The following is a 27189-nucleotide window of genomic DNA, read 5'->3' on the forward strand; positions in this document are numbered from 1 at the left end:
TACTAAAATCTAAACTAAAAATTCCATATGCATACCATGGAACACGTTAAGAAGTGTTTGAAATTGCATTAGCAAAAAGAACTCCAACAAGTGGTATCTGGAAAAGAAAATGTCAATATTTCCAGAATGCAATGGTAACCAACCTCCTGGAAGGATATTTATTCTGAGTACAATTTTAAAACATTTTGGTGATAGCATATAAACTTGTCATATTCCTCTCTTCATTTGAAACACATCTGAATGTCCTGATTCTTGCTGGATGCTTGCAATTTGGTCCCAATGTAGAATTCGAGATAAATCTCACATTTTTCTTGATTACTTCAACTTTGAGGATGAGGTCCAGACCCGTGCAGTTACAAGCAGCAGTAGCAAAGAAACAAACTGAGGCAGAGAAGTACAGAGAGAGAAATCCAGAGGTGGAGGTGAGGCAATTAATGACACAACCACTAATGGCAGAGCAATTGGGAAACTTCAAGAAACCAAAATTAGAGGAACACAGATATCTTGATGTGCACAGTGCTAGAGAAGGTTACAGAAATTGATATGAAGAAGAAATTTGAAAGCAACAATGAGAATTTTAAAATCATGACAGTACTTGACCTGGTGCCAGTGTAGGTCAGTGAACACAAGGGTAAGAGGGAAATATGACTTGTCACAAGTTAAGGCATGGCTGCAGAGAGTTAGGTGAATTCACATTTATGGGGAGGTAGAATGTATGATACCAGCCATGAATGCATTGGAATAATTGAGTTGAAGGCTGATGAGCTTCAACAAGGTTGAAATTGGGCGATGTTATGAAGATGGATATAGGGCAGTCTCGATGATGGCACAAGTACAAAGTTTTGAAACTCATGTCAGGTTAAAATGTGGCACCAATATTGTAAACAGATAGTTTCCAGGGAGAGGATTGAGTTGGTAGTTAGGGAACAGAGTTTGGAGGGAGCAGGACAAAAGAAAAATAAATCTTCCCAAATTTTAAGTAGGAAAAGTTTATGAAAATTGTTGTTGAAGCAGGAACACCACAAATTCATCAGAGTAATATAATGGGAACAAATTGCATTAACTTTGTTTGCAATCCCTAAAGGTTAGAGCTTTCAGGGATAATCGAATCTCATCTTTAAAATGCTAAAATGTTGATGTTCTGATGGGAGAGTCCAGACTAATCATAAAATTAAAGGTAGGCCAGTTCCAGGTGAAATTATGAAGCATTTATTCACATTGAAGTGAACAGAAATATGAGTCTCTGAATCCTCAAGCAATATGAGTCTCCGACTCCTCCAACTGTAGTATTGAGCCAATTGAAATCTCAAAACTAATTTCAAAATGCCTGTTCCTATCCTCATAGTACATAACATATGTGGAGTATTTTGAGATTTGTATCTACTGACCAGATTCGAACACTGTAATATCAAAGTACTTGCCAACTCTATTCTTAAAGATCTAAATATTACTGTCTCTTGAATGCAGGCATAGCTGCTTCATGTCAGACCAGAAATGTTGGCCCAAGGGAAGTTACTGCTGTTGAAAGACTGCAAGTCATTTGGTTGTACAGAACTTGAGTATTCCTCAAAAAGTCATATTCTGTCAAAGATTTCTTTCTAGCACCCATCAAGCTAATTTGCAGAGTACAAAGGGAAAACAGTTTTTATCATGTATAAGTCGAGAGTGCTCATTGGTTGACAATTGGACTCGAATTGCTAGAAGCATTATAATGATGAATGTACCAGATTGATGCTAACTGACAATTAATTACCAAACTTTGTTTAAATTTTAAACCCGATAGTGACTCTGATTAGACAAGACATGGTCCTGAGAAATAAACCAGAGAATAACTGACCTATTTTGTTGAATTGCTTTGTCAAAATGTTAATCCTGTCTGCTAAGAATAGGTCTCTATACATTAATTTACACTGCAAGCTTGACTAACAATCTTAAATTGAGCATCAGGGTATAGAACATAGAACATAGAAGAATACAGCGCAGTACAGGCCCTTTGGCCCTCGATGTTGCGCCGATCCATGCCCACCTAACCTATACTAACCCACTATCCTCCATATACCTATCCAATGCCCGCTTAAATGCCCATAAAGAGGGAGAGTCCATCACTGCTACTGGCAGGGCATTCCATGAACTTACGACTCGCTGAGTGAAGAACCTACCTCTAACTTCAGTCCTATATCTACCCCCCCTTAATTTAAAGCTATGCCCCCTTGTAATACCTGACTCCATACGCGGGAAAAGGTTCACACTGTCAACCCTATCTAACCCCCTAATCATCTTGTACACCTCAATCAAGTCACCCCTAAACCTTCTTTTCTCTATGAAAACAGCCCCAAGTGTCTCAGTCTTTCCTCATACGATCTTCCTTCCATACCAGGCAACATCCTGGTAAACCTCCTCTGCACCCGTTCCAGTGCCTCCACATCCTTCCTATAGTATGGCGACCAAAACTGCACACAATATTCCAGATGCGGCCGCACCAGAGTCTTATACAACTGCATCATGACCTCAGGACTCCGGAACTCAATTCCTCTACCAATAAAAGCCAGTACGCCATATGCCTTCCTCACCGCACTATTTACCTGGGTGGCAACTTTCAGAGATCTGTGTACATGGACACCAAGATCCCTCTGCTCATCCACACTACCAAGTATCCGACCATTAGCCCAGTACCCCATCTTTTTGTTATTCTTCCCAAAGTGAATCACCTCACACTTAGCTACATTGCATTCCATTTGCCACCTTTCTGCCCAGCTCTGCAGCTTCTCTATATCCTGCTGTAACCTGCCACATCCTTCCTCACTGTCAACAACTCCTCCGACTTTCGTATCATCCGCAAACTTGCTCACCCAACCTTCTAACCCCTCTTCCAGGTCATTTATAAAAATGACAAACAGCAATGGTCCCAAAACAGATCCTTGCGGAACACCGCTAGTGACGGCACTCCATGAAGAAACTTTGCCATCAACTACTACCCTCTGTCTGCTTCCATCCAGCCAATTCCTAATCCAAACCTCCAACTCACCCTCAATGCCATATCTCCATATTTTCTGCAGTAGCCTACCATGGGGAACCTTGTCAAACGCCTTACTAAAATCCATATATACCACATCTACCGCTTTCCCCTCATCAACCTCCTTCGTCACCTTTTCAAAGAATTCAATAAGGTTTGTGAGGCACGACCTGCCCTTCACAAAACCATGTTGACTATCCTTGATCACATTATTCCTATCCAGATGTGCATAAATCCTATCCCTTACAATTCTCTCTAGGACTTTGCCCACAACAGAAGTGAGACTCACCGGCCTATAGTTACTAGGGTTATCCCTACTCCCCTTTTTGAACAAGGGAACCACATTTGCTATCCTCCAGTCTTCTGGCACTACTCCTGTAGACAAAGAGGACATAAAAATCAAGGCCAATGGCTCTGCAATCTCCTCCCTTGCTTCCCAGAGAATCCTAGGATAAATGCCATCAGGCCCAGGGGACTTATCTATTTTCACCTTTTCCAGGATTTCCAACACCTCTTCTCTACATACCTCAAAGCCATCCATTCTATGTTGTTTTGCAAAATCGAGATTATTTAGCAAGTACTATCCATTCACAGAATATTAATTATTACAGAACTGCTGATAACTGCAGATCAGAAAAACAGGCCAAACAGTTGGGGGAAACAATCAATTGAAAGGGGTTCTTTATATACATGATCGGTGTGTTAAATGATTTTAAGTTGGTTTTTACACAAGACTCATGCTTGTAACAATGGCTAATAATGCAAAGGCTTCATGTAGCAGGCTACAATCTGGAAATTAATATGTGAGGATTTGTTAAGGCCCACATTAGAATTAGGTTTTGATTAGAATGCAAACATGCTTTAAAAAGAAGGATTGAAACTGCTTTGTTAGTGGATTAACAGAATGACTAAATCTTCCTGTGCGTAGAAATAAGCAAATTAACCATCAAGAACAAGAAGAGGAGAACCCAGCAAAAATTACTTTATTCAGTCATATCAGAAAGTGCAATAGTTTATAGTATCTGACTGCATGTGGAAAAAGAATGAATAAAGAAAAGTTTTCTTCGCAATTCTCACAGTTCAGCAACAATCGCAACTTGCATTTATGAGTCACCTTTACTGCAAGTGTAAATATTGCGAAGTTCTTTCCAGGAGTGTTATCAATCAATAATTGATACCAAGACAAAATGATGGCAGGAGAACTGATTACAACGCTTTGTGAAAAATGCAAGTTTTAAGCAGTGCCAGGGAGTTTGGGCAATATAGAGAGAGAATTTTAGTGCAATGATGATAGGCAATATTGGGGGTGAATCCCAGGGTTTTGAGCTGAATTGGAGCTGTTAATGATGGAAAAATTAATATTGGGAATGTACAACATTGGAGGAGTGCTAACATCTGAGAGGTTTGTAGGGGCTTGAGAAATTTACTGTTATTGAAAGGGTGATGTTGTGGAGAGGTTTGTAACCAAGGATGAATATTTTAAGATTAGCTATTGCAAAACTGGGATCCAGTGTATGCCAGCAAACAGAGAATGTGAATGAATGGCATTTGATGTGACATGTGTATGGACAGTACAATTTGAATGTGCTTAAGCAGGGTGGATGCAGGAAACTTGGTGAGGAGAGTATTGGACTACTGAGTTCTGGCAGTAGCAAAGACGTTGCTGTAGGTTCTGTAGCAGATAGGGTATTATCGGAATCAGACAATGTTACAGAGACAGAAGTAGGGAGTTTTAGTCATGGAAATAATGTATGATATGCAGCTTATTTCAAGAAAATATGCAATGCTATATTATTGAAGTCAGCTATCAAAAGCTTTTGGAATTTCATAAGGACAGAAATAAGTTATTCAGCATAATAATCCTGTTGTATCATTTATTTTCTCCTATGACAGCTCTATCTTATTTTTAACCTTAGCTTTCTGCTTTTTACCATTTCTCCTAATGCATTTATCTCTCCCTTAAACACCTCAATTAATATTATATGATTGCTGTTCCCAAATATTTCATATACTCACATTTTGTTACTGGATTAGCATGAATTCTGAAATGGGTCCTGCCCTGGATTCTTCCAGTGAAGAAAAACATTATTCCTTATCAACTTGTTTAATTCCTTCATTAGATTAAGCATCCTGCTCAGATCATTTAACTGCCTCCACTTCAGGAAATGTACCTCAAAATTCTCTTCATGACAAGTATTGTCATAATCACTTTCTCCAAGGTCAGCATATTGTTTCCATGGTGATGTGCCCAGAATTAAACACCAATGCTTGGAATCTTGTGGGAGACTGAGCAATGTGGGTTATGGTGAGATGTGTGACAGAATCCGACGAGAACTCCAGTGAGGCTTATCTTGATGCTATCAGTGTTGAGTGATCATCAAATTCACTTCTCTCAATTCCAGAGAAGTTCCAAATTTAACGCTAGTGAGCTTTGACCCTAGTAAGTCTCAACCTGGACCTCCTTAAGGCCTAAAGATATAGCAGCAGGAACTGACCATTCATCCCATGGAGTTCACTCTGCCATTCAGTAAGACCATGGCTGATCTGATAATCCTCAATTCCTCTTTCTTGCCTTTTTTCTATAACTTTTGATTCTCTTAATGATGAGAAATCTGTCTAAGATACCCTCTAGTCCTAGACTATCCCACAAGGGGAAACAGCCTTTCTGCATCTACACTGTCATGTACCATAAGAATCCAATATATTTCAATAATCTTATTCTTTTAATTCCTTTGAATACAGGCCCAACCTACTCAATGTCTCCTCATAATACATAACGGTAACTATAAGATATCTTTCCTTCCTTAAGGGGTCCAAAACCCTTCAGCCACTGGGCCCAGTGGTAACCCAGCCACCGAGCCTGTTTCGAGGCAAAGTTATAATAGATTACTCTTTTATTCATCTATATTAACTATCTTAGTTAGAGAGACAGTTTAAAACATTATCTAATAAACTTTGCATTTGTGACGTGATACCTAATTCATCTCTCCATTATTTTAACAGCACTGTTAAACTCATTTGAAAAAGATAAATAATTCTTCATTCTAGAATTGGAGAAAAAAGCTTAAAAGTTCTTGCAAATATATAACCAACAATAATTTCCACCTTCTTCATTTTCTCTCACTTAACGGTAACCGTTAGTCTGTGCCTTAGGAATTTGATTTTCACATTGTATTTACTATGCAGAAAAGATTCAGCTTGTCGTCTTACTGAGTTACAAATTTAAATGTGGTCTTCATTTGCATTTCAGTCAGGACATGAACCAACATAGGGGCATTTTCTATTTGTTTGCTGCTTTGGGTTAAAATGTAAACATTGTTGTGGAGTTATATTCCCTATTTTATGCCAATGTCAACACTCCCAATAAAAATATATTTCCCTTATTTCATAATAATAACCCATGCTTTTTGACAGTTGCAAGATTTACAACAAATGGATCTTGTTAAATTGCTTGAATTCTAAAAAGGAGAAAGGACAGAATGATGGGTTTTTTTTGCATCTAGATCAGATGAACTGGACCGATATTGCCATTTGGCATCTGATAATTTTAAAATGCATTTAAAACTGTAAGAAGTTCAGCTTTTAATGCAAACAGTTACAGATTTATTTGAGATGCTCTGCAACCCCCACACACACATGCATTGAGGAAATATTGCATCAGTGCATATCTGTATCCAAATCCCTCTTAAGAGGGCAAACAGACAATATACTCCTGGATCTCTGTCAAAACCAATCTGCAGCCAAACACTATAAGGTGCCTGAGAGATAAGAGACTGATTCATCCTTTAATATTACCTGCCTGAAGGAACCATCCCCCTTGACAGAACTACTGAGATTTACCATTTGGGAATTCATGACGCCAACCTACAGCATACCACTGTGATCTTGGAACAGATTCATGTTCTTAATCTCCTAATGCCTGCAGGAAGGAAGATTACAATAATGAATACCTAAAAAGTTAAAACTGGAAATCTGAGCCCAATTCTACCATATGGAATGAAATCTGAAGCATATAATGAGTCTAATTGAAATGAGTTTGGCCAATTTCAACCTCATTCCTGAATGCAAATCCTCCATGCAAATCAGCCCATGAGTTGGCATGAAGTTGGCGCACTATCTGACTACAAACATAGAAATTCCATATTAAAACAGTACCAACTGCTGGTTGGTGTGAAAGGTTATAATAAGAGATAGCAGGGCACTTTAATTGATCGGTGTACAATACCTGGTCAAGGTGAATACTGTAGCCCTTTGTCATATGCTTTGAGTTAACTCTATTAAAACATAACTGTGCAGAAAAGTTATGTTGTTAGACTCAGATGAAGAGCTGTGGGAAGACATTCATAAGCAACACATCCAATATCATTTGGTGGCCCTTGTGGTGCAGTGGTGTGTCCCTGGCACTGAGCCAGGAGACCTGGGTTACAATCCCACCATTCCAGAGTTGTGTCATAACGTCTTTGAACAGGTTGATTAGAAAATATCTGGATCATTTTGGTTGAATGGCTGTTTTAGTGCTGCAAATTCGATGATCTACTGGGGTATAAACACCAAGCAGGCATTACACACCTGACAACAACAACCTATATAAATATAGCACCTTTAATGTAACACTATGGCACAGTGCCTTTCACATAAATGTTAAAAACCAGAGTTATCAATAACCTCAATTGTACAGAGATAGAATGTGGGCACTAGCCAGGAAATTTAGAGTAATTAAGTCTGGTCAATTAAGTTAAGTAGACCACAAAAGCACAGGTGAAAGCTTTGGTAGCGGATTAGTAGAGGCAGCAATCCAGTTGGATGATGTTAGGTAGTCTCAGTGATAACATGGAAAACTGGTTAGAAGTTCATAACACAAACCTTGCGAACATTGGTTCAGTCTCAGATAACTGCCAAGGATGACAAACAGGTCAGAGACTAGAGCTGCATTGCAAATAAAAAAAAACTTACTTCCAATATCTGACCACTTAGTAAGAACAGATTTTGTTTATCTAGCACTGAATGTCCTTCCTGTTACTGAAAACCATCTTGCTGATTAAGGCAAAATCAGCTAGCTACCTGATAAAGGAACAGTGCTGCAAAAGCCTGTACTTCCACATAAACCTGTTGGACTATAACCTGGTGTTATGTGATTTTTAACATTGTCCACCCCAGTCCAACATCAGCACCTCAACATCAATGTTATAGCAATACATTAATAAAATTATAGTAAAATTACACAGAGACATTATGAATTTATGAAGGTGAAATTGTTTTTACTAAGCCTTTACAGTTTCTTTTTTAGATTAAATTCCCACAGTATAGAAACAAGCCATTTGGCCCAACAAGTCCACACCTAATGCCAATAACAGAGTAGATAAGGCAGAACCAGTGGAGGCGTTGTATTTGGATTTTCAGGAGGCTTTTGACATGATCCTACACAGGAGATTAGTAAACAAAATTAGATTGGGGTAATATACTGGCATGGATTCAGAACTGGTTAACAGAGAAAAGACAGAGAATAGGAATCATTCTCAAGTAGGTAGGCTGTGACAAGGGGGTTATCATATAGATCAATACATGTGCATCAGCTCTTTACAGTCTTTGTCAATAAATTGGATATGGGGGACAAATGTAATAATTTCCAAATTTTTGCTGATGACACAAAACCAGGTGAGAATATAATTTGTGGGAAAGATGCAAAGAGGCTTCAAAGGAACTTAGGTGAGATGAGTATGTGTAATAAAAAAGCCAGGTAGCATATAATGTGGAAAATGTAAAGTTATCCAGTAAGAAAAACAGAAATGCAGAATATTTCTTAAATGGTGAGAAATAGGGAAATGTCGATGCCTAAATGGAACTGGATGACCTTGTTCGTATGTCATTGAAAGTTAAGATGTAGGTACAGCAGGAAACTTGGAAGACAACTGGAATGTTGGCTTTTATTACACAAAAAATTAAGTACAGGAGGAAAGATAATTTGCTACAATTGTCTGGAACCAGGAGTATTGTATATAGTTTAGGTCTCTTTACCAAAGGAAGGATATACATGCCACAGTGGGAATGCAATGAAGGTTTACCAGACTGATTCCTGTGATTGTGAGATTGATTTACAAGGAGAAAATGAGGAGATGGGGAACTCTGTGCATATGAGATACTTACAATACGGATGCAGGAAGAATGTTTCCCCTCCACAGCAGGGTCTAGCAGCAGAGGAAGCAATTTTGAATTAAGATGAGGAATTTCTTCAGTTAGCGAATGGTGAATCATTGGAAATCTCCATTCCAGAAGACTTTGGAAGGCTTAGTCATCGGCTGCATTCACAAGAGAGATTAACAGATATCTGAACATTAAGAATAAGGAGACATCGTGGGAAGATGGTATTTATGTAGAAGATCAGCCATGACATAGCTGAAGGTGCAGAGTGGGCCTGAGGTGTGAAGTGGATTAGTCCTGCTCATATTTCCTATGTTTCTAAAATCCAATAGAGTGAAGATCCATGAGCCTTGGACCTAACTGGAATTCTGGACCAAAGTTTTGCTAACTTATTGTCCATGATCTGTCAAGATGACTCTTTTGTTGCATTGTTCTTGTAAGACCTTAATCATGCACCAATATGGTGAGAAGTTATCAACTCCAAACAGCTTCTCACACTTCACAGGAAAAGAAAGATTTTCTCATAGCTTATAGAAATGGTTGGTTATCACTAACAAAGTGATAAACAAACAATTATATCTTCCAAATGATTAAAATATGAATTATAAGCTTTTAATTATGAAGTTGCTTCTTCATCTTCCAACACTTAAAAAAGATTCAGTCCTCAGTTCCATTTGATGGAACTCTATTCATGTCAAAATAAGATAGAAACATGGGGTTTGAATTCTTGTTGGTCATGCATAGTGAGATGGTAGGCTTTTGTTTGGAATCCAGTCATGGCACTGCTACACATACAATACATGCATCATTTCTTTCCAAGATGTATTTATCTGCTCACCTGGTTTTCACACAAAGTAGGGATCCCTGTGCTCTTAGGTTGCTGACCAAAACCCACTTTCCTGAAGCTGAGCACTAGGCATTCACTGTCATATATGTCTATAATTAGCACTCTGAATCCTTGACCTTAGCGGTAGCTTCTTTGAATTTTAAATGACTAAACCTGCTTCCATGGCTGAATAAGTGAAATGCTGAGCCTAATATTCCAGTAAAATTCTGATCTCCACATCATCTTCAGTAGACTGGTTCTTGACGGCACAACACAACCTGCCCTTGTGCCTTTGGAGGGGAAAGTAAGCCAAGCTTCCTTTCCAGGATTAATGTCCAATGAAATTTGCTGGAAGGGTGTTACAAAGGGTGAACAATGTCACCTGCCCTTGGTGACCCTGACTATGGATCTTGACTGAAGACAATTTGGAATGTTTCCTTGTGTATGAACAAAATAATATTATGTTCGCCCTGTTATTTTCCTCCACCAATATTCATTAAAGTGAGATCAAGAGAAAAGTATAGAAGGACAGTTGACTTACTATCTCTCCACTTATGAAATTGCAAAAGGTAAAAATTAGACCCACTAACCAATATTTACACATGAACAATGGCCAATTTAGACAAGGTAGGAGAGCATCCTGCACCTGGGTCAGTGATATGGTAACCTACAATTACACTGTTCCAAGGTTTTCCAGGGCCTAGGCAGAAATAATTCCTAAAAAGGAGCTTCACTGTTCCTGTGTAAATGGAAGACTGGTGGTAACTTTGAGGAAATAGCCATTCACGATATTTCTTCAGGGTTTCTGCAAATCTTTGTTGAAGTTACAGTGCGGGTTTGGGAAAGACCTCACAGAAATTTTCGCCCATGTTCTGGCAAATGCTTTTTTCACTAATTTTTCAAATGGGAATAAAAAAAAGTTGTCAACAGGTGTAATTGTTGCCACAGACATACTTCACAGTGTTAAATCGCCATTCCTATTGTTAAAGGCAGTTGAACCCAGCAGTTGTTTTCTGGGGCACTTTCTTGTTCTCACAATTATGAAGTTAGAAGTGTGGTAGGTAAGCTAATAAAAACACCATAAGCACTAGGAGCATCACATTTTTCACCATTCATGCAACACCACTAATTAGCTCTTCAGGAAATAAGAGCTAATTTAAAGGTAGTATGCTGCAAAATGGAAATAAAAGCAGATGATTGAGGGACTCAGGGCGATCTAATAGAGTTATACTTGAGATATTAGCTTACCTGTTTGTTTCTGATGCTAATTAGCCTGGTGTTTTTGCAACATTTTGAGTTTTAATTGCAGTTAATTTTGACTGATGTAGGAAAGCAAGGATACCTCCTATTTTTGTCACATGTTTAAAATGATTAAAAAGTCCCAAAGTAGCATTGTACATACTATGTGTCACCAAGTCACATTAAAAAGGGGGGGTGGGGGAGATATGATCACATAGTGGTATTGAAACTAGATTAGTATTCCAGAACCTCATGTTCTAGGAACATGGATTTTAATCCCACCATGCTAGATGGTGAAATTTGAATTCAATAAAATATCTGTAATTATAAGGCTTGCCTAATGGTAACTGTGTAACTGCTGTTGAGAGTCCTAAAACAAAATGGCCTGGTTCACTAATGCCCTTCAGGGAAGGAAATCATGTGACTCCAGATCCAAAGCAACACGGGTGACTCTTAACTGTCCTCTGGGCAAATTAGAGATGACAATAAAAGCTGATCTAGCCAGTGACACCCAAATCGAATGAACAAATTATCTTAATAAAGAAAGAGTTTAAGAGTCAAAGAGTTCTCTTGATGAAGTGCCTTAAAGGGAGTAAGACAGAAAATTGTAGCACTTACGTCTGAGGCAGTTAAAGACATGTCAGCAATGGTGGAGCAATTAAAAGGAGGAAGGTCAAGAGATGCATACACTGGGGATGGGAATAAAAGTAAAATCAAAACGTGAAAACTCTGGAATTTATCCTGGTTTCTTTCTCTATCTCCTAAGGTTTACCTGTGACACAGAATTCTTTTCTTGCAAAGTACTGTAAACTTTAGTAAAACTAGAAGCAATGCCTGCTATTATTTTAGACAAAGTGCCAGAAACTAGTGGCCCGTCATTTTGTTTCGTTACATTTTGTTTCAGGAATGACATTTTAAAAATCCATTTCCTGTACTCCATCTTCAGTGCCTTCATTAGACTGAATCATTTGACCAGATGGCATTGGTTAGAGGGTGATTGATGAAGACAATCAATTTAAGTAAACTAAAAGGGTCATCCTGAAGCGATATGCAGGAAAACCGATGGCTTTGTTCTGAAATCTTTCCATTTATTGTAACCTGTGATTCATTGGCATACTCACTTCAGAGGGAATAATATTATTTGACGATCCTGCATATTAGAGAGTTGACAACAGAAGGCATGAGAAAATCATCAGAAAAAAAAGATGCTTGTATTCTGTAACACTTACATAATGGGGAAAGTTTTGAGCTCTGCAAAATGAAAACATTGGTTTTCCAGGCTGCTCAATAGGGATTTGTCCTTTCATCAATCACTCAGGTTTTGAAAAGAGTGTTGGGTATAAGAAGTAATTAAATTAGTGGACTTGAGACGTTTAACTAAATCTACAGTTATTCTTAGACTTGGATATTTGACAGGAAAGTCAAAGTTTTTTTTAAATCAATAGCTGGTAAATATTTGTTTGGCATTTATTGAAGGATTTAAAGCTGACCATAAAGCCCTTCACAACATGCTGAGGAAAGAAAAACTGCTAATGACTAATATTTAAAATGCTTAACATTACTTACAGTTGTCATGTAGGAAGTAAGCTATCTTTGTTACTATCACATTTTCTTTTGCTTAATCACTGGTAAATCCATTGTGAAATGCAATCCATTTCCATATTTGTAAATACTTTGTTTCAAACAATAACAGAAAAGAAATTTAGGCAGAAATAAAAGACACATTTTCTTGTTTTGGATTAGAATGTGCAGCTTCAGTTGCAATCTATTTTAATTGATGGAAAAACAAACATCAAAGCATAAGATGGAATTTTAACATCACTGTCATAGTCTGGCTTGATTTGGAGATGACGGTGCTGGACTGGGGTGTACAAAGTTAAAAACAGAAAACAGCCAAGCCAGACTATGTTAAAAATCACACAACACCAGGTTATAGTCCAACAGGTTTAATTGGAAGCACACTGGCTTTCGGAGTGTCGCTCCTTCATAACACCTGATGAAGGAGCGACGCTCCGAAAGCTAGTGTGCTTCCAATTAAACCTGTTGGACTATAACCTGGTGTTGTGTGATTTTTAACATAGTCTGGCTTGGCTGTTTTCTGTTTTATAAAATTTGTCCACGGGGTGTACTACCCATCTGTATCATCCTTCCACTGCCTTTTTGAACTCCAGCAGTCAATGAAGGTAAGGTCCAGTGTCTGAAAGTACTGTCGAAGGAGTTTTGGTGAGTTGCAGCAGTGCATCCTGTAACTGGTACATCTTTGCAGCCACTGATCGTGGTGAGATGGTGAATGTTGCAGCTATTTAAGTATGGGCAGGATGCCAATGAAATAGGCTACTATATTTTGGATGCTGTCAAGCTTATTAAATATTGTTGCAGATTCTCTCATCCAACTGGAGGGCATTTCACCACACACAAGAGTAGATGGTAGTTGGTAGACAGGCTCTAGTGAGTCAGGAGGTAAATTTTAGCTGCAGAATTAACCAGCTTTTGACCTGCTTTACCAGCCACAGTAATTATATGGCTAGTCCAATTTAGTTTCTGGCCAATGATAACAGCAGGTTGATAATTGGGAATTCTTCATTCCCATTGTATGTGGTGATTTGATGATTAGATTCTCTCTTGTTTGAAATGTTCATTACCAGGTACTTGTGGGTGTGAATATTACTTGTTTTAGTACTCGTGTACTAAAGGTTGACTATGCTGGTACAGTGCTTAATCCAGAAGGCTAATGAGACCTGGCCTTTATGAGGAGAGGAATTGAACTCAAAAGTCAGTATCTTATTCATCAGTTACACAGGACATTGATGAGATCACATCTCAAATATTATGCAGTTTTGATTTCTGTATTTAAGAAAGTATGTAAATGCATTTGAGTTAGTTCAAAGAAGGTTTACTTGATTGGTATCAGGCTGAGGGGGTTATTTTATGAAAAAAGGTTTGACAGACTGGGTTTATTTTCACTCAAGTTCAGAAATCCAAGGGATCATCTAATTGAAGTTTATAAGATCTTGAATGGTTTTGCCAAGATGTTCATGGGAAGAATCTGAGTGAATCCCCCCAGAATAGAAAAACTGTTTTAAAATTCAGGATTATTCTTCTAGGACAGATATGAGAGGAATCATTTTTCTCAGAATGTTCTGTAAGTTTGAAGCACTCTGCCTCAAAACGTGATGGAGGTGGAACATTGAATAGCTTTCAGATGGAAGTGGATAGATTCTTGTTCGGAAAGGGAATTAAAGGTGATCAGGCTGGACGGAAATGTGGAATTTTAAACACAAAAACAAATCAGATACAATTTTACTAAATAGTGGAGCAGACTTGAAGAGGTGAATGGCCTATATCCATTCACTATTTGTATGTTTGAATAAAATTGATTACCCTGTTCTCAGGACATCAAAGGCGTTGTCTGGTGATTGTGATTGGGAAATCAGCTATTTGAGAAGTATGCGAGGGTTATGGCTGGCTGTGTGACAGTTTCTTGATTAGGCTTGACATTTGAGTTGTGGCAGACATTCCAATTTACAGGACTCGCTGTTAATTTCAGTGTTGTTTTCCCACTAATTTCTCCACCCAAAATGATTGTATGTTTATGCATTCTTTGCATGGGGTAATTTAGACCAAAAAGTAAATTGATACTTGTGTATTTGTGATACTGGTAGATCAAACAGTTGATGTCAATCCAAAATTGTCGGTGATATAGCCTATTTATTGGTGAACAAACACAATAATCTTTGAAATTTCAGAATGTTGACATGTTTCCTCAGCTCTCAAAATGCACACATGAAATTAGGTATGTCAGGTGATGGAATGATGTTGTGGACTAGAAATTCAAACCAAAAACCAATGCGAACTATGAGATTTATGGCCTCCTTTTCCTGCTGGTTTGAACAGGACAGCAAAAAACAGGCCCTTCACCCATCAAAATCACTTAATTTTCAAGTGCTTGCAAATTTTGATTTAAAATTTTCAGAAAAGTTTTCTAGTTACTTCACATAAACTTCAAAATGAAAATAATCAAAACAGGTTGATAATTTTAACTTAAGTAAAATAGGAATGAATACATCATTTAGCTCAAATAGTTCCATCTTCATTGCCTAATAATAAATACAAAAACATGTGTTTACTTTGACTCTTGGTAGCGTATCGTTTTTACCTTACATTTTATGAATGCTGAGATTCTGACCTCATATACGCAAGACACTGAATAAAAGGTCATGCATTCTATTGTAAGAACTGAGTTCAAATAGGGTGATAATGGACCCACAGCATATTTTGTCCACTTCTGTTGTCTTCAACTTATTGAACAAGTTGCTTGAAATCAGTCTGTCTATTCATCTGTGTTCATTTGGAAATTGTGGACAACCATATACTTCCACATTTTTAATGACCTAATTGCAACACAGCAAAAATAGAACAGCGAAGAACAGCATTAAGTACAACATTTAAGTTAGAATAAACACTATTTGAAAGGAAGGCGGCTTTCTGAGCTATTTTTGTTCCCAAGTGTCATCATGTTTAGTAATTGACCATTTCTGTTCAGTTTGGCATGCAAGGCACTGAAATAATGTATTCCCTTTCAGTACTGAGATAAATTTACTGTTAGCTACTAATCATACCCATGAGATAATTTACAATGATTTTTATTTCTAATTTTTTACACATTGACACTTAATTTTTCATTAATAATTTCAGCAATTTACCAATATTAAATCTAAAGGTTTCAATGGCTCAGATCTCAAATTACAGTTTTTTCTTCAACTAATAGTTTAGCTCCAACACTCTCATTGCAGGGAATACTAGACTTTGGGGATTACGTTGGGAAACCTTTCAAATTTATCTGCTCTGACTTAGTGTATACCCGATTAGCAGAAGGCAGTTTTGATAGACATTATCTCTAAGATGTATTTGTCACCTGGGACGTGTAAAGTCCTCACATTGATTCCTTGCTGTTATCAACTTTCGCAGGAAGAGCCTTATGTGATGTTTAAAAAGTCCGATAAACCTCTTTATGGAAATAGTCGATTCGAGGGATTTTGCATTGACCTCCTGAAAGAGTTGTCAAATATCCTCGGATTTACCTATGAGGTCAGACTGGTGGATGATGGGAGATACGGCGTTCAGGATGAAAAAGGGCAGTGGAATGGAATGGTCAGGGAACTGATGGATCATGTAAGTAGTTTATGCTTGAATTTACTGTATATACAATAACAAAACGAAAGACAAGCAGTCCTGTTATATATTTCATAATCTTAGGAAGTCCTAAAATTCTTTGTAGTCAGTTAACTACTTTTGAAGTGTACTCATATTTGAAACATAGGAATAATATCATAGATGATCTTTAAAATGTCGGTTTGGGGAAAAGCACATATAGGTACCTATCATAAGGGTTATGCTGTGAGAGAGTGTGTCAGGTATATTTTCTTTGACATGGGGTGTCATAAACATTACACATTACATCAAAATTGCTTGTATCTTGGTGTTATAATGAGATGCAGGGAAATGTAAAGAAGAATCACTTGACTTTCATGAGAATTCTTTTCATTTTACATACTTCTAATTTCATGCTTGAAATATCTGATTTTTTATTGTAACCTAAAGAGACATTGTTGTCATGGTAACTGACTTGCAAGATGCCTTACGATAGTTTCAAATTGCCAAGGATGCTGGAATGTCATTGCACCGCGGATGCATCTACCACTTCTATTGTGCTAGCTGGAGTCCCTGATATTTATTCAGAGTTACAAAGGGAGTGGGAGGGGTGGAAAGTATAATATAGAAGCATAGGTTTCATAGAAACACAAAAGCAAAATATCATGGATGTTGAAGCTCTGAAATAGAAACAAAACCTGCTCAGCAAGTCAGACAGAATTGTGTTTGACCAACCATCTTTCAGATTCTTTCAACAGGTTTCCCACCTGCTAGTAAGCTAGGATGTCAAGCTTGATACAACAAGGTATGGTAGCATAGTGGTTATTTAACTAGAATAGCAATCCAGTGACATAAAATAATGGTCTGGAGAAATGAATTGAAATTCCACCTCTGTATCTCAGAGTTTAAATCCAATTAATTAAATACATTTGGAAAATTTGCTGGTATCAATTGTGGTGGCCATAAAACTACTGGATGGTTGTAAAATCCCATCTGGGGCAGGAAAACAGCTGTTTTTTTCCCCAGTCTGACTTAAATGAGACTCCAGATCTACTGTGATATGATTGAGCCTTAACTGCCCCTCAAGGGGTTGAACAAACTCCGTTGCATTCATCACTACCTTTGGAAGGGAACTACGGATGGGTAATAAATGCAGGCCTTGCCAGTCAAGCCTGCATTCAATTAATAAATGAAACAAAAGCAGCATACTTCCTTTAGTACACTTTTATAATAAGATATGAATGGCTCAGTGTCATATGCATTACTATAGTGTTTCTTCTTATGAAGAGTGGCGTTCCCTATCAGTGGAAAAAATGTTTTAATCCATTATTATGGAGGTCATAGCAGGAGATTTAGAAAATCAGAATACTTGATGGGCTGAATGGTCGACTCCTGTTCCAGTTCTTATGGTTTTATGAACAGTTTGTAGAATGGAATACTAAAATGAATACTAAGGAAATGCAACTTAATTCCCATGTTATAGGATTGCTGTGGAACTGGCTGTTTTGCCAGTGCAGAACATCTATTTTCAGCAGGACTTATTTTTTGTTAATCTCTGAAATAGGATTTTCAGTAAGAGACTGATTCCATGCTGAGAAAGATTCAGATTTCCTGATTCTCAAACCGATTTCAACACCTGATCACACAGACTTCAAAACATTAATCTGCCCGACATTTATCTAGTCTTAAAGTGGCTGCTGTGCTCATTACAGCATTTCATTAAAAGGATTTATTTTCTCTGTTTGAATGATACAACATTGTTCAGATGTTAAATGTTCCTGCTTACTGTTCATCTGGCATGATTTGAGAGAATTTCAAGGTTGTGCTTACTTGTGGATTGATTTTAATGTTTCTTGATAGCCCCCTATTCTGCTTGTAATAAATTGAGAAGTGTGGTGCAATCAATGCTGTTTCTTTAAACTCATCATTGAATTTTATTGAGGATTGTTTCTCTGCTTTGAGAAATGCTATGACCATAAAGACAGATGCTCGAGAAGATTAAAAACATTATACCATAATTACTGCTGGTATGAGATTTAATGGACGATCTTCAAATTAAACTAATTTTCTTCAGCATGCAGGTGCCAGTATGCAACTTTTAAAAGACATTCATGTACTAAAAGCATGTAATTTAATAAATATCTGACTAGTGTAAGTCAATGAAGAAAATTTTGAATTTTCTTAAAAGTCATTTCAAGTCAGGTTGCTATGGAGGACTACACACTTTTATTAAAAATGATGTTTTTTCTGATAAACCCATTTTCAGCTAAATTAATAAATGCACCAGGTTACCACTTTTAAATGCCCCAAGGAATACTTTTTAATGGAAACAAACTAAACAAAATCTTCTGATTGTTAGCAGTTCAGAGAAGATTTCATGTTTGTGATTGTGTGACAGAAGTGTAGCAGAAACATGAACTGGAAACTAACCTGCAAAATTTTCAGTGCATTTGAGTACACTTTCTCAACGATTCCTTCAAAATGATTCCTCAGTAAAATTGCCGTAATTATAGTGTAATGGAAACTCCTTCACTGTGAATCTGATTGGGCATCAGCAGCGCAATGTTGCATAGAGCTGAAAATTGCACAAAACTGGCCTACCATTAGCAAAAATTAGAAATGGGAAGAATTGGAGAAACTCAGCAGGTCAGGCAGCACTCATGCAGTGCAAAACAAAGTTAATATTTTGAGTCCAATATGACTCCTCTTTGGAAATTTGAAATTGTAAAGAGGTATCATATTTTATGCAAATGGTTAACTCTGCTTCACAGTCCAAAGACATCACCAGACTATTGAGTTTTTCTGTCACCTTTCACTTCTATTCTTATTTCCAATTTTCAGCATCTGTAATATCTTGATCTTATTCATTAGAATTACAGAATAGTGGACTGGGCTAAACACTTGTCATGGACCTCTAACATCTACATTTTAAAAAAAAATCAAGCCAACATCACTGTTCATTGTCAAAAAGGTAGTTATATGTATTTGGGTATCCTCAATCTAGCTCCTTTATAAACTTTGATTCAAAACCATCTCTAATTTGGGAGTGAAATTGGCGATTTTCACACAATGAGACAACAAATAATTGGTGTGGATTTAAAGAAGCGTCACACTACTCTACTGATGCAGCAGGAGGAACTCTTCGGAGATTGCCTACTGGACTTTAAGGGAGCGATTGTTGGGTTGAAGGTGGGGGAAGAGCTAACAATCTGGCATCAGCGCTTGCAGAATTGACATAACTGACAACTGTCCAATACATTTCTGTGTCACCCGCTGTGAGATCCTGCAAAGGTCTTCAGCAAGTCACTGGAAAGCTCCAGAGACAAAAAGTTGAAGGGCAGGTTGATTTTGAAACTAATGGTGTGCAGCATTCCCATCTCAAAGTTGGCAACAAATGTTTCTTACATCAGGTTCTAAATGTCTGCTACCACCTGAAATGACATCTGGAGGTACTTTTCAAAGCAGTTTTTACCCTCTGCCCATGGACCTTGTGCACTGGGTATAACCTCCTGTGTGCTGCATATCTCTGCTTATTCCTTCTCCCCAGGGGGGTTGCAGGTCTGTGAGGAGCAGTCTGTAAATATGGTTACTCGTCCTTTGTCCACATCTGTGTATAACAGCACAAACTCACCTATGCTGACCTGCTGGATGAGAGCTCAAAGGCAGAGATTGACCAAACAAGTCAATGATATTGCAAAGTTGGCCAATGATTAGTTGTGAAAATAACCTTTTAGCTCAATTACAGTAAACAAAGCCTTTTGTACAAAAAGGGCAAGAAAGCAGTTCTGAAGTTTGGAGCAATGTGTGTGTCACTGGCAAGGTCTGCATTTATTACCCATTTCTAATCACCCATATTAATATAACTATCTTTATGAATACAGCTCAGTGACTTGCTGAGCCATTTGGGAGGGAAAATGAGAGGCACATTTTGTTGTTGTTCCAGAATCACATATAAGATTAGACTGCGGAAGGTGGCACTTCTAATTGGTTATTTATTTAAGAATGAGGTGAGGACAATTTTTTTTCTATCAGAGGGTTGTGGGTCTGTGGAATTCTTTTTCCCATAGAACGGTGGAAGCAAGGTCATTGGATATTTTTAAGACGGGGTAGATAGATTCTTGTTAAGAGTGTGGTGCTGTAAAAGCACAGCAGGTCAGGCAGCATCCAGGAGCAGAAGAATCGATGCTTTGAGCAAAAGCCTTTCATCAGGAATTCTCTCTCATTTCTGACGAAGGGCTTTTGCCTGAAACGTCAATTCTCCTGCTCCTCGGATGCTGCCAAATCTGCTGTCTTTTCCATAACCACACACTCGACTCTAATCTCCAGCATCTGCAATCCTACTTTCTTCTAGTAGATTTTTGACTAACGAGCGAGTCAAAGGGTATTAGGGACAGATGAGGAAAGTGGAGTTGAGGCCACAATCATCATTTGATCATCATCAAATTGTGGATTGTGCATTCCCATCTCATAAAGTTGGCAACAAATGTTTCTTACATCAGTTTCTAAATGTCTGCTACCACCTGAAATGACATCTGGAGGTACTTTTCAAAGCAGTTTTCACCCTCTGCCCATGGACCTTGTGCACTGGGTATAACCTCCTGTGTGCTGTGTATCTCTGCTTATTCCTTCTCCCCAGGGGGGTTGCGGGTCTCTGAGGAGCAGTCTGTAAATATAGTTACTCATCCTTTCCCATACACATGGGAATGGTGGATTGTGCTTCACGGGTCAAATGAGCTACTCCTGCTCCAGATTCATATATCTGAGTTCACCATCTTATTTAAAACACATTAGTAATCAAAGTAGATTTTTAACAGAATCCTGGTAGTTACTAATATTGGCTTTTTATTCCAGATTTATTTAGATAATAGCTGCAGGGGTTGGGTTTGTACTCATCCTTTCAATTCATTCATCCAGACCTTGGGATTAGCAGTCCCATAATGTATTAATGGAGTAAAGTTTAATGGATGTCTTCAGTCCCACAATTGCTTTTATATTCTTATTGTCCTTTTATGGTGTAATCCAAACCTCATGGGGCCCACAATTAAATTGTAAAAACTATATGAATATTGCAGTAATTGAGTGAATAATGTAATGAAATCGACAATCTTCCTCTCCCAAGGGGCTTGCTCATTGCACGCTCTAACATGCTGTAGTTAAATGCACCTGCCAGTGGGTTGGAGCCAGCTTCCGGACGCACCGTCAGTGAGTCCATTGGTATCCCCCCACTGGCAGGGAAACCTACACTGCACTGCTGAGAGTTCAAGACACATTGTTGCAGAAGAACTTGTAGACTATATATCAGCATGTAACTATGCTAACAGACCGAGTGAATGTCTGAAGCTGAGATGGCGGTGTCAATTTTAACTTCGGTTGGGCAGGATGATGAGCTACAGTGAAGAGTTCAATGCAAGTTCAGGATGGGACTCCAGTTATTTTAATTCCATCTGTCACTCTGATAAGAATGCAATGAAAACAAACAGGTTTACTGGATATTGTAAATGAGAAATAAAATGCCAACCACTTTTGTGATTTGTAATTTTATCTGATGCCCTCATTTAGCTGTTTGATTGTGAACACTCTCAGATATCCAATGCTTTTTGAATATTGAAAAAACAATTAAGGAATAATTTGATACTTTTCATTGCAGCTACTCTGTGTATTTGCCATTGGATAGAACATAGAACATAGAAAAATACAGCACAGTACAGGCCCTTTGGTCTTCGATGTTGCGCCGATCCAAGCCCACCTAACCTACACTAGCCCACTATCCAATGCCCGTTTAAATGCCCATAAAGAGGGAGAGTCCACCACTGCTACTGGCAGGGCATTCCATGAACTCACGACTCGCTGAGTAAAGAATCTACCCCTAACATCTGTCCTATACCTACCACCCCTTAATTTAAAGCTATGCCCCCTCGTAATAGCTGACTCCATACGTGGAAAAAGGTTCTCATGGTCAACCCTATCTAAACCCCTAATCATCTTGTACACCTCTATCAAGTCACCCCTAAACCTTCTTTTCTCCAATGAAAACAGCCCCAAGTGCCTCAGCCTTTCCTCATACGATCTTCCTACCATACCAGGCAACATCCTGGTAAATCTCCTCTGCACCCGTTCCAGTGCCTCCACATCCTTCCTATAGTATGGCGACCAAAACTGCACACAATACTCCAGATGCGGCCGCACCAGAGTCTTATACAACTGCAACATGACCTCAGGACTCCGGAACTCAATTCCTCTACCAATAAAAGCCAGTATGCCATATGCCTTCTTCACCACACTATTTACCTGGGTGGCAACTTTCAGAGATCTGTGTACATGGACACCAAGATCCCTCTGCTCATCCACACTAGCAAGTATCTGACCATTAGCCCAGTACCCCATCTTTTTGTTACTCATACCAAAGTGAATCACCTCACACTTAGCCACATTGAACTCCATTTGCCACCTTTCTGCCCAGCTCTGCAGCTTATTTATATCCTGCTGTAACCTGCCACATCCTTCCTCACTGTCAACAACTCCACCGACTTTCGTATCATCCGCAAACTTGCTCACCCAACCTTCTAGCTCCTCCTCCAGGTCATTTATAAAAATGACAAACATCAATGGTCCCAAAACAGATCCTTGCGGAACACCGCTAGTAACTGCACTCCAAGATGAACCTTTACCATCAACTACTACCCTCTGTCTTCTTCCAGCCAGCCAATTCCTAATCCAAATCTCCAACTCACCCTCAATGCCATACCTCCGTATTTTTTGCAGTAGCCTACCATGGGGAACCTTATCAAACGCCTTACTAAAATACATATACACCATATCTACCGCTTTACCCTCGTCCACCTCCTTAGTCACCTTCTCAAAGAATTCAATGAGGTTTGTGAGGCACGACCTGCCCTTCACAAAACCATGCTGACTATCCTTGATCACATTATTCCTATCCAGATGTTCATAAGTCCTATCCCTTACAATTCTCTCTAAGACTTTGCCCACAACAGAAGTGAGACTCACCGGCCTATGGTTACTAGGGTTATCCCTACTCCCCTTCTTGAACAAGGGAACCACACTTGCTATCCTCCAGTCTTCTGGCACTATTCCTGTAGACAACGAGGGCATAAAAATCAAGGCCAATGGCTCTGCAATCTCCTCCCTTGCTTCCCAGAGAATCCTAGGATAAATGCTAGGATATTTCTGCAATCTCACTTTTCCCAAATGGTTGCTCTCAATGTTGGCACTTGAAATGGTGCTGTATTGAATTCATGGCAAATTCCATTAAATATTTTTAAAAATCTGTTCAGTCATCCATTTGGGAACAAATAGTTTGTTTTGGTCCAGGGCTTGAGTTGCTCAATCTTGAGCATCCCATTCACTCTGTACGTCTGAGCATTTGAACTTAGTGCAAAATTAAATTAGTAAGAACAACTGATGCCATTGCCTTCAGGAGTTAGGATTGCTTGGATAAGAACTATCAACTGAGATTGGGTGACTAACTTAAACGTTACTCTAAAGTATCTACTTCTTTCACAGAACAGTGTGAAATGATTTACATTTGGTGGGCATGCATTATGTGAAAAAGCAACAATGTGGACCAAATCATAAAATTCAAATAAGAACAATTGCATTGCATATCAAACACTGTGAATATTATTCATTATAACGCACCCAACAAAGAGCAAAAAAATGACTGTCTAACAAAGATCACTGATCTGGAATGATACAAAGGTTCAGTGCCAGGTGATAAAAATTATTTGGATGCAAACATAGGAGGTATGGTTAGTAAGTTTACAGTTGGCACCAAAATTGGAGGTGTAGTAGACAGCAAAGAAGGTTACCTCAGAGCACAATTGAGTGGCAGATGGAATTTAATTTAGAAAATTGTTAGGTGCTGCATTTTGGAAAGGCAAATTAGGGCAGGACTTATACACTTAATGGTAAGATCTTGTGGCATGTTGCTGAACAAAGAGACCTAGGAGTGCAGGGTCATAGTTCCTTGAAAGTGGAGTCCCATGTAGATAGGATAGCGAATAACGCTTGGTATGCTTGCTTTTATTTGTCAGTGTATTGCATATAGGTGTTGGGAGGTCTTGTTATGCGTGAACAGGACTTTGGTTAGGCCATTATTGTAATACTGTGTGCAATTCTGGTCTGCCTGCTGTAAGAAGAATGTTGTGAAACTTGCAAGGGTTCAGAAAAGATTTACAAGGATATTACCAGGGCTGGAAGGTTTGACTATATGGAGAGGCTAAATAGGTTGAGGCTACTTTCCCTGGAACATTGGAGGCTGAGAGGTGACCTGATAGAGGTTTTAACCTCATGATGGGCGTGAAAAGGCTAAAGAGACAAGGATTTTTCCCTGGGGTTGGGAAGTCTGAAACTAGAGGGCACAGGTTCAAGGTGAGAGGGGAAAGATTTTCACACAGAGGGTGGTGCATGTATGGAATGAGCTGCCAGAGGAAATGGTGGAGGCTGATATAATGACAACATTTAAAGGCATCTGGATAGACATATGAATGGGAAGGTTTTGAAGGGATATGGACTAAATGCTGTCAAATGGGACTAGATTAATTTAGGATATCTGGTCGACATGGACAAGTTGAATCGAAGGGACTGTTTCCGTGCTGTATATCTCTATGACTATCTTGGAATGCTGTTACAATCGTCAACTAATTTTAAAAAGAAATTCAAACTTCTAGTTATCAGCTGAAAGGATGACACAACAAAATTTCAAATTTTCTTAATCTTTAACTGTAAAAAAAAAAGATGTCACCTGATGACTGGTGATCATTTAAGCTGAGGGTCACCATCTGAAACAATGGAGAGGCCTTCATGGTAACCTTAGTTGGTGTAGGAATTAAACCCACACTGTTGGTGTTATTTTGTGTTTTATGTCAGCTACCCATCCAACTGAGGCAGCTAACACACTAAATGACTAAACGCTCTTAATACTTAAACATTATTTTTGTAGAAAACTAAAGATTAAAATGACAAAAGAGAATGCTCCTACTTTTACTTTCAGCACAAGCAAGGAAATACAGATATCCGTCATGGATATACATCATGGGTATACTTCATGAATATACTTCACATTGTTTTTTAATAGAAGTTCAGTTCTCCCAAAACCAGTCTGAGATGATTATTGGATCCCATCAGCTTACTATTGTTCCTTTCCTTTCTCAGCCTGGAAACAATTAATCCTAGAATAGTCTTCTACAGCCGTGCTTCTTCCCCTAGCACAAGCCAGGCACATCTTTCCTCTCATTTTAGTTACGTCCAAATTTGGTCCTTTTGCTCTAAGTGCAAGGTTCCACCTACATTCCTGTGTGATAAACCACAATGTCCAGCTGCCTATAGCTGCTCTCCCTCTCTGGATCCTGGTACACTAACTTTACCTTCAGGGTTATCTTAGAACTTTCCTCTTTCAGAGCCCATCTCCCTGATGATGTGAATGAAATGGGATGTGCATCAAGGTGGAAATACTGATTATCTACACTTGAGGTTACAGCTCTCTTTTTATCTGAGAAGTGAGTGGACAGTTTTCAGCAGAATTGTTCACAATCCAACATTCTCAGCACTTTTGTTGGACTTGGGGGACTCACAGTTTACCTACTGTCAGCACACAGGATGATGTTTGAATCAGGGTGATGCAGGTTTACTGTCGGGCAGACTTCAGAGCAGTCACATGAACTTTCTGATTTTAGCTGAAATTAAAGACACATCTCAAAATTTAACAATCTTATAGAGCTCAGAACTGTAACAATTTCACCACATTTTAAGCTCATGCTGATATAGCAATAAAAGCTAATAAATAAGTGAAACTTTAAAACTGTGACTTACCATGACGATTAAACTTGATGTAAGTCAATTCCACTTTATGTCTCCTGCTACCTATAACCTAATAAAAGTTTTCCTTCACAGTGTGCTCTGAAAATCTCTCTGTGCAAAAATGAGTTTCTGCCTAGTGTCGTATTTAATAATCATTGTTCAAATACTCAAACTGTGTGTAAGATATACCTCAGCAGACACACAGTTTTATTTTTCACAGAAAATCACAAGGATGAAATTGTCACTGTGTCCACTTGAATTTCCTTGAATAGTCACAGTGTTCAATTTTCTGTGAATGGAAATTAATGTCATCCTCCTCTAGAGGTTTGATGGCAGAGGGGTATTTAATCATGTCAGAGGTTGGCTGATGATCTCACCACCTCGAGAAAAAGTACTATGGGAACTAATGGTGATAAAGACCAGTAGCTCCCCTAAAGCTGTTGTAATGTACCCTAGGATATTAAAAGAAGTTGCTACAGATATAATGGATGCCCTAGTAGTAATCGTCTGAGAATCATTATATTGTGGAAAAGTGCCAAAGGATTTGGAACCTGCAAACAATGGAGTGCTACAGGGATCAGTGTTAGAGTTACAGTTATTTGCAATATATCTTAAAGACTGGGATGAGGGAAGTGCCATCCTTTATCCAAGTTTATGGAGGACACAAAAATAGGTGGGAAGCTCAATGGTGCAGATGATACACAGGCTGCAAAGGTAAATAGATAAACTAAGAGAGTGGGCAAACCTTGGTACATGGAGAAGAGCATGGAAAAGTGAGAGATTATACAGTTTGACAGGAAGAATAGAGGAGCTGAATATTATTAAATAGGGAAAGGTAATAGAAAGTTACAGTTGTGAGGGTTTTGGGAGTCCTTGTGCATAATTTACCAAAAGCTCGATCTAAGGTCAGAAGGCAATAGTGAAGGCAAATAGAATGTTAGCCTTTATTTCAAAAGGAATAGGGTATCAAACTAAGAAACTCTCGATAAGATTATACAAGACA

General features: G+C 38.4%; 1 protein-coding gene across 10 annotated transcripts in view; it reads left to right on the forward strand.

Annotated features, from left to right (window-relative positions):
• The window catches only part of LOC122548404 (glutamate receptor ionotropic, kainate 2), a 451896-nt gene that overhangs the window by 325522 nt on the left and 99185 nt on the right, over positions 1–27189 (forward strand). For all 10 annotated transcript variants that reach the window (XM_043687010.2, XM_043687014.2, XM_087982615.1 and 7 more), the window contains one exon: positions 16185–16388. In XM_043687010.2, the coding sequence (XP_043542945.1) occupies positions 16185–16388 (204 nt within the window). The remainder of the gene's footprint in view (positions 1–16184; positions 16389–27189) is intronic.

The sequence above is a fragment of the Chiloscyllium plagiosum genome, unplaced genomic scaffold (genome assembly GCF_037043375.1).
Source record: "Chiloscyllium plagiosum isolate Xiang-an unplaced genomic scaffold, Cpla_swu_hap1 HiC_scaffold_3, whole genome shotgun sequence".
Classification (NCBI taxonomy): Eukaryota; Metazoa; Chordata; class Chondrichthyes; order Orectolobiformes; family Hemiscylliidae; genus Chiloscyllium; species Chiloscyllium plagiosum.